The sequence below is a fragment of the Mytilus edulis genome, chromosome 7 (assembly GCF_963676685.1).
Source record: "Mytilus edulis chromosome 7, xbMytEdul2.2, whole genome shotgun sequence".
Taxonomy (NCBI): domain Eukaryota; kingdom Metazoa; phylum Mollusca; class Bivalvia; order Mytilida; family Mytilidae; genus Mytilus; species Mytilus edulis.
In genome coordinates, this window is record NC_092350.1 from 43,554,178 (window position 1) to 43,563,974 (window position 9,797).

General features: G+C 33.9%; 1 protein-coding gene across 1 annotated transcript; it reads right to left on the minus strand.

The window, feature by feature from the left end:
* Nucleotides 1–822: 822 nt before the first annotated feature.
* On the minus strand, nt 823–1,668 carry LOC139483139 (uncharacterized). The gene has a single exon (XM_071267174.1). It carries the CDS (start codon nt 1,666–1,668, stop codon nt 823–825), a length of 846 nt encoding a protein of 281 aa, XP_071123275.1.
* Nucleotides 1,669–9,797: the final 8,129 nt, after the last annotated feature.

Consider the following 9,797-nt stretch of genomic DNA (forward strand, 5'->3'; position numbering starts at 1 on the left):
TTCGTATTTAATTCCGTCAATTTATGTAGCGGTTTAGCTATAGACGCAAACTTAGGTACAAATTTCCTATAATACGAGCAGAGTCCTACAAAACTTCTAACCTGCTTCAGGTTTCTAGGAATAGGCCAGTCTTTTACTGCCTTTATTTTTTCTTCGTCTGTCGCGATTCCATTTTCGCAAACTGTATGTCCTAGAAAAGTTACTTCTTTTCTGAGAAGATGACACTTCTTTGGACTTAACTTTAAGTTTGCTTCTCCCAATCTGTTAAATACTTGGTCAATATGGTCCATATGTTCATCAAATGTCTTGCTAAAGATAATAATGTCGTCTAAATATAGTAAACATATCTTCCAAGACAACCCTGCCAATACTTTCTCCATTAATCTCTCGAACGTAGCCCCACTATTGCATAATCCAAACGGCATCACTTTAAACTGCCAAAAACCTCCACCCTCTATTGCGAATGCGGTCTTATGTTTATCTTCTTTTGCAACACTCACTTGCCAGTAACCACTTTTTAAATCACAGGTACTCAGCCATCGACAACCACTCAGAGCTGCTAACGAATGGTCTATTCTTGGCAATGGTTGACTATCTTTAATTGTCACGTGGTTAATTTTCCTGAAGTCGCAACAGAAGCGAATACTACCATCCTTCTTGGTAACCATTACTATTGGCGCACACCAAGCACTACTAGATGGTTCAATTATCCCTATCTCAGCAATTTTTCGGATTTCTTCTTCCGCATCAAGCTTCTTTGACAAAGGAATGCGGTATGGCCTCAGCTTTATAGGCTTTGCGTCTCCTGTATCTATCGTGTGTTCAACAATGCTGGTATTTCCTATATCCTGTGATGTCAGATGTCGTGGAAAATACATTGTTATGTTTTATCAACAAGTCTCGAAGCTTTACTTGCTGTTCATTTGACAATTCTTTACTACTTTCGTCGTATAAATTCTTTAGTAATTCCGGTAGTTGATCAACACCTTCCAATACTTTTTGAGTTTTTGAAGTTCGAACATTTCTACTTGGTATTTCAATCTTGTCTATGACTTCAAAGTTTGCTATAACGGTATTTTCATACAGTTTGTAAAGTTTTCCACTAACATTTATTAACCTCATAGGTATCAGACCATTGTTCAGATTAACAGCTGCCTTCGCTATTAATATCCCAGTCTTTTCTATAAAATTTTTATCAGGTTCCACAATTCCTGACAAATTCATTGGTATTCCGTCTATTGTTTTCCCCGACACCATCATCTCGGATTTCGGGGGAATAATCACATTGTTATTCAAACTAATTCTACAACACGTATTCTGTGTATCTCCATAATTAGAAAAACATGGTATTCTTTCTTTATATAGCATCATATAACCTTTATCTAACATCAAATCACATTTATTCTTAGTTAGAAAATCCATCCCTAATATACCGTTATCTTTTATTTCTGCTAATAAAAATTCATGTTCGTATGAACATCTACCAATTTGTATATTTAATTTTACTTTCCCATGAAACGGTGACTTTTCACCTGTTGCAGTTAACATATTCATTTTTACAGGTTCTATTTCAGGTTTACATGAAGGATTCCAATCATCAAAAATTTGCTTACTAAGAATTGTAATATTTGCGCCTGTGTCTATTAGCATAGGCACATAATTACTCATAATCTTAGTTGCTACAAAATATCCTTCGTCTTTATCACAACAATTTCTTAAAATCTTCGTTGGGGGAACTGCACTGTTTGTCGATCTTTGTCCCCTAAAGTCGACCTTTGCCAGTTTCCCTGGTTGCTGTTTTGTTTCTGGTCATATCTATTTGAACCATTGGCTTGGCCTCTTGGGGTATATTGATTATTTGTTCCTCCGTTTGTATTAAAATTGTTGCCTTTGTTAAACTTGGACCATGAACCTTGCGCTCTTGGTTCTACATCATAATTCCTATTGTTTCCATTAAATTCTTGAGATCTTGTCTCTTTTGATTTTAATGTTTCAACTTCATTAGATACTCTGTCTATTTTCTTTATTACCTCGTCTATTTTTTTACTTAAATCGTTTGTCTCTGTCTCTACTCCTATAGCTTTGACATTACAATTTCTACTTCTGTCTGTCATGTGTACAGCGTCTAATCGTACAGCAATATTTTCTGCCTCTGCCACCGTCACATGTTTGTGAGATCTCAACCCTCCCCCTATACCTCTAACCAATGTAGAAAAGTAAACGCATAACAATACGCACATTAAAATTCAGTTCAAGAGAAGTCCGAGTCTGATGTCAGAAGATGTAACCAAAGAAAATAAACAAAATGACAATAATACATAAATAACAACAGACTACTAGCAGTTAACTGACATGCCAGCTCCAGACTTCAATTAAACTGACTGAAAGATTATGATTTCATCATATGAACATCAGGCACAATCCTTCCCGTTAGGGGTTTAGTATCATACCATCATAACATATATGAGAAGAACATAACCCGTGTCATGCCAACAACTGTTTTTAGAATAAATGTGTGTAGTTCCGATGCAAAGACCTTATCAGTGACTCAATATTAACGCCAAAATATGCAATCTTTAATGACTTGACAACAGTATCGTAATTATATCCCTTCTTAATAAGTCTATTCAAAGGTTTTGTAAGTTTCAGAGGTGAATACTGACACCTTTGTGCTTTATAAAGAATATTTCCATAAAAAATTGGATGTGAAATACCTGAACGTATTAGAAGTCTGCGTGTTGAGCTATATCTACGAATGATGTCTTTATACCGATGATAAAATTTAGTAAATGTTTTGACTAGTTTGTGATATCGAAAACCCTGGTGTAATAATTTTTTCAGTAATACATAAATTTCTCTCGTTAAAATCTAAAACATTGTTACATACACGAGCGAATCGTACAAGTTGAGATATATATAAACAATATATATTTACTCTAATAAGTTAGTACAATACAATTTACGAAAATTTAATATGCAAAGCATGAACCAACGAATACCAATCATTAAGTTCAGGCTCTAATAATATAGTTAGTTTGAATTATTTGAAGGGCTTTGTCATTTGGGCAAATCTTTACATTTAGATATGGATAATTATAATATGTTTCACATTAACTTCTACTATCCTATATACATTATGTGTATTTTATGTTGCATACCTATAAATTTTGTAAATAAAGATTATTACTACTGCATTACTACATTATCAATATTTGGTTATCCCTTAGAAAATACAGTATGTGTGTCAACAGGTAATCAGGAATCCTTCGAATACAGAATGAGGTCCAACGGTTGCTTGATCTCCATAAATGACAAAAGGATAATTACTCTCCTTCACTTCAATCCACACATCATCCCCAGCATTTAGATGGTTGATATTCGTGAACGAATCCGCAACAATGTGAGATTCAAACGCACTCATTGTGTGAGAAACTAACTCCCCATTTATCTTCATGACAAGACGTATTAACGAACTACTAGTACCTGCAGAAATGGTAAATCGGAAATTCAAGAAATATATGCCTGAAACAGGTGCTACAAAAGCGCCATGGTGGGTATTGTAGCCATTACCAATATTCAGTTTAACATCGTCAAATACGAAATGGAAACCTGCAGAAGGATTATTTATATTTTTGGTAAGCTGAGATCTAAACGCAACAGTCGGACAGATGGTGTCTGAAAAATAGATAAAAGTTTTATTTTATCGTAGCGAGAAAATACATATGCTATCAATATCATTCTTTTATCTGTGTGCACTGTATATAAGTATTTTGAAACGTCTTTCGAAAGTACATGTGTGGCAGTTTTGATCTTCTATTTAAATCTACATGGTGAATCAAACCCTGACTACCTGCTCATGAATAGTGCATTTTGTATAAATAGACGATGCTTAAATAGCAGGTATATCTCGATTTTTCAAAAATATGTTCACGCTTTGTAATGGTTGTATCATTTTAGGATAGCCTTTTTAATATAGCTTCTGCTTGAATAGGGAAACAATTTGCAAACTGCAAGCAAATTTATAGATATTCTACGAATATATTGTCTAACTTAGGAGATATCGTTTCAAAACATCCTATGTGGATTAAATGGCGACCGATTGACATACAGGTAGTCCGGACTTGCTACAAGCCTTTTCAAACACAATTGTAAGTTGACATGGTTTTACATGTCCCCAAAAGAGCGGGGAGGTGTAACTGTATTTATACATAGGAAACAGCAAAACAAACGCTCCTCAGAAAATATAAATGTTTAGATTGTATACAGCAAGAGATACGGACATTTTCGCCCACATGCATAAACTTAAGCGATTCAAAGAAAAACTGTTACATTGAAATTTCACAAATTGAATAAAATCGGAAAAAAACTGGAAAAAAAAACAACCCCAAAAACAACTTAACACCTACCAATGAAACAAAGCGAAAACCATCTTCCCCTTTATAAAGCAACACACACAACTGTTTACTAATGATGATGAATTATTTTCCAACATTTTGTGGCAAATTTAACATGTATATCAGAAAGTGAAAATATCAATAATATTGACGATTCTCATATTTTAGAATCATGAAATAATTGAAATTTAAGGATATACCTTGTGCTTGAAGGGTCTCAACTGTCTTCTTCAGGGTCTGAACTTCTGACTGCGATGTCTTTAGTTCCTGTTCTAAAGATTTCAATTTCTGCAAAAGACATGCGTTGCTTGACGGATCTTCGTCGCAAGAACGAGTGATATTCAATGCAAAAACATCCACATTAAAAAGTAAGAAAAGAGAAAAGATTAAGAACATGATAAATTAATGACGTATTTATGCGTCTTTCAAGTTTTATCATATGATTTGTATAGATAAGAATCTTGTTCTAGTTCAATCAGTTCACCTTGATAAAAATTTTGTAATCTATAGAGCTGGGCCTGTTTATCGAATCGGACTTGACATGTCCTAAAAGCATACTGGAACATATATTTTTCCTAAACAATTTCCTACGTTAAGCACACAAATTTATAGGTTTGAAGATGGTATGAGTGTGGTCGTAACTTTATGGTATATTTTACGGTTAATTCTAACATGACCTGCTTCTTTCGCTTTGTGAACAAACCCATGCTCTAAATCCAATAAAATTTGTTTACACATGCGTATATTGACTTCTTCAGTAAAATGAAATTGATCAAATTATCATGCACTTAATATATTTCCTTAAGTTTAAAACACTTTCAAACTCTTAAATGGTGCACATGATGTTACTTACTCATTTATTATGACAGTAATGTGTTGCATTCCGAAATTGACATATTTGACCCAGATACGATAACCGTTCATGCTGGCTGTTCAAACTCCTCCCTCTGAAAAATCACAGTGCCAGGCTTTTGCTTCTTTGCAAACAAAAAAGGGAGGTTCATATAAGAGCCTACTCACAAACGCTTTTACACTTATACCGGCGTTTTGCATTTGCGCCGATCTGCATTTCATTTGCGCCGATTTCTTCTTTCATTTGCGCCGATTTTTTTTTTCATTTGCGCCGATTTTTTTTACAGGTAAATAACAGGTAAATTACAGGTGAAATGATATAAGAAGATGTGGTATGAGTGCCAATGAGACAACTCTCCATCCAAGTAATGTTATTTTCATTTATCATTAAAGAACTCTTCCGTTAGCCCTAAACCGGCGTTTTGCATTTGCGCCGATCTGCATTTCATTTGCGCCGATTTCTTCTTTCATTTGCGCCGATTTTTTTTTTCATTTGCGCCGATTTTTTTTACAGGTAAATAACAGGTAAATTACAGGTGAAATGATATAAGAAGATGTGGTATGAGTGCCAATGAGACAACTCTCCATCCAAGTAATGTTATTTTCATTTATCATTAAAGAACTCTTCCGTTAGCCAGTTGTGCATATGTTATGAATTGTCAATCATAACATGTATATAACTCGTCTGCTTAAAATCAAGAAATAAAAACCTAAGATAAAAGAACTTTGTTTATACTAAAATGACGAATTAAAAATATATGTACCGCATTCAAATCCATAAAAACGGAATACATTCAAATCATAAATCTGTTCTTGCCGAGTATGTATAGGCAACACATCTAATAAATTCCTTTCTTATGATTTCGTCTCTTCTATATTTGGCGTAATTATCGATAACGAAGGACATCTTTTCTTTGTCTGGCATACGTACTGGTGGGGCATTTCTAGATTTCGCATTTTCTCGCAAGGAAGCTATTAAACCAAGAGTTCCAAATGGTGAAGTTGAAATCATCGCTTCGTTAATTTTATGGACGCCATCACGAATTGGTTGACCGTTATGGAATGTGTACTTGAACGTTGTCTAAGAATATATGACATTTGTCATCAGAAGGAGCGTCGTCAAAAGTGAAGCAGTTATCGATTTCATTTAGGGAAAGGAATGGTAACCCGAAACATTGGGATAGCCATTTACCAATTGCAATGTCACTTGATTTGTCTTTATACTCTGTGATTAGTCAATGTAAAAGTATGAATTTACCTGTAACTTACCTGTAAATCCAATTAGGAAAAAATATAAAATCGGCGCAAATGAAAAAATAAAATCGGCGCAAATGAAAGAATGAAAAATTTCAAAATCGGCGCAAATGTCATACGCCCACTTATACTTATCGGACATAGAAATTACCTTAATTGTCCTATTCAGAATCGAAATAATTGATGCAAGCTATACTTTATTGTAGTTTTAACATGGGTAGGCATTATATTCGTGTTATTTTAGCCCTCACTATCGCTCGGGCAAAAATAAATCACGAATATAATGCCTACCCATGTTAAAACTACAATAAAGTATAGCTTACATCAATTATTTCTTAATTTTTACCGCCACCTAATACGTTTATTTAAGAAAAGTCCGAATAAGTTTTGTCGAAATAGACTGCTTACGGATTATAATAAACTATTTGAATAGTATAAATTATCACGTCCGTAATTAAAACATCAAACACTGGACAACGATTAGCATAGCCTAGCTATGAATAAATAAGAAATTCCTGAGATAACTTCGATGTGCATACTCAGACATGTCGGAAGTCAGTCCTCACAGTATCCTGATTTATTACAAACATAATTCTCCGGACAGAGCCTAGTACATCTTCTTTTTAAAAACAGCTCACCAGATGATTCTTTAAGTAAATTAAGTGAATCACCTATAACACACAATTGACATGTTTCTTATGTTAAAACCCATAAATGTTGTATTGACTAGTATCTGAGATACTATTTTGCAAGATAAAAAAAAACACATTTTACCCTCGCTTAGAGAACATACATTCTTTTATATAAATAAGGCCGTTAGTTTTCTCGTTTGAATTGTTTTACATTGTCATATTGGGGCCTTTTATAGCTGACTATGCGGTATGGGCTTTGCTCATTGTTGAAGGCCGTACGGTGACCTATAGTTGTCAATGTCTGTGTCATTTTGGTCTCTTGTGGACAGTTGTATCATTGGCAATAATACCACATCTTCTTTTTTATATATAGAACATAACCATTAGACCGTTGGTTTTCCCGTTTGAATGGTTTTACACTAGTAATTTTTGTGAACCTTTATAGCTTACTGTTCGATGTGAGCCAAGGCTCCTTGTTGAAGGCCGTACCTTGACCTATAATGGTTTACTTTTATAAATAGTTATTTGGATGGAGAGTTGTCTCATTGGCACTCATACCACATCTTCCTATATCTAAAAAAATAAATATTAGTGAGAATACCTGAAATGCAACACCGGCACCGGTTTGTAACTAAATTTTATGTTCCAATAAAATATTCTTTTAACTTGTGTCTAACTGATTAATCAACTTTTCAAGTGAAACACCCTATCCTCCTTTTCATGCACAAATGCAATGGAAGGTCAAGGTTAAATGTATGAGTTACTTGTAAGGTTGTTTTTAGTAAATTGAAGCAACGAGACAGAGAAGAGGAAAGGTGTACAGAAATACGACGATAGTATCCATGGTCATCTGTTGCACAGCGAATTCTAAATAGTGATAGTAGAATTATATAATTGTAATCGATCAGATGTCAAATAAAGTTCTATTTCTCAAATTAATTATTACCAATTGAAGGACCAAATAATCAAAAAATGTTACAACAAGGATGAGGAAGTTATTCCGGACATCCTTATAAATAAAAAAAAACATTTCCATGACGTCATTTAAATTTGATTTATAAGAAATTATAACTTCCTAAGTTCTGAAGAAGAAAAAAACACCATTATAAATCCTCACCTTCCTAACGCCATGTATTTTAACAAAAGAATCCTTAAATAGTAGTGTATTATATTTCCTGCTTTTGAATTAGTTTTCTTCCGAAATTCCTAACAAAATAAATTTGTAAAACGGGTGGTTGATTGATTGATAATTGTTTGCTTAACGCACTGTAGCATAATTATTCATGCGTATTCAGGACGAGAAGAAATAACTGTTTCATACAAAATGCAACTGAGAATGGAAACGTGGAATGTGTCAAATATTCGGATAAGTTCGATGCCAAGTGTAGGGATAGTATTGCTCTTTCTACACGTAAAAGAATATTTGCAACATGTCTTTGAGAGGGTCGCAGATGGCCTGTTTCAGTACAAAATGTTATGCTATACATCATACACTCTCTCCGAAAAGAGTGTATGATGTATAGCATAACATTTTGTACTGAAACAGGCCATCTGCGACCCTCTCAAAGACATGTTGCAAATGTTCTTTTACGTGTAGAAAGAGCAATACTATCCCTACACTTGGCATCGAACTTATCCGAATATTTGTTTGTGTGTTTCATGGCATGTTGTACTCAAGATAGTCCCTTTTATTTTCGGTGATTAGTAATAGCATTAATAAATGTACTCGTCTATTTCAAAACTTCCAGTTTGTATTCAATCTTTGTCTTTTGGTCACAAGTGATGGGTTTATCTAGCTATAAAACCACACACCAAGTCAGGTAGATGACAGTTGTTATCCATTCGTTTGATGTGTTTGAACTTTTGATTTTGCTATTTGCTTAGGGATTATCCGTTTAGAATTTTCCTCGGAGTTTGGTATTTCTGTTATTTTACTTTATACAACTAATTACTAAGATCATTATACAAAAATACTTTGTATCCACAAGTTTATGAGTTGCTAGTTTAGCTGTGCGGCAATATATAATTGTGTGTAAAACTGACTGTTTCTGTAGTGGCCCTGAGACTCTAAGAATCGATAATTTCTATTAATATAAATTGCAATTTATGTAATTGAGTGTGCACATACTAAAGGGCGGATTCACAAAATTGAAAGGGGTTGTAATTCCTGAAATCGTAAGAAAGGTCAAGATACAGCCGTGCAGAACAAGGCGAAACCATTTGGACGATTTTATGCTAAAAAGCATCGAAATCATCGTGAGAAATAGGTAATCATTAATAATGATTTTGATGACCAATGGGGGAACTACCCCCCTTTACATCCTATCCTGGATTCGCCACTGATAATTGTAAGTTTAAGTTTACAAATATACTTGTTTGATCTTGATTGGTAAAACATTAGGTCAATATTACCTCAAAATTTGAGATCGTAGAACATGTAGTAAAAAGAAAGCTAAACAAACTGTTTTATCAGTTTTATTTTTGTAATAACAATAAAGTATGCATGCGTACGTAATCAATATTGATTGCTTTAAAGATGCTTAAAGCTAGTAACAGAGCGTTTTTCTTTTTTTTTTGTGCTGGAAGATAAGAATTATAATAATCGTATGCACATAACACATACATGAAGTGATGTGGTTATGATTTTTCAAATAGCTGGAAAATC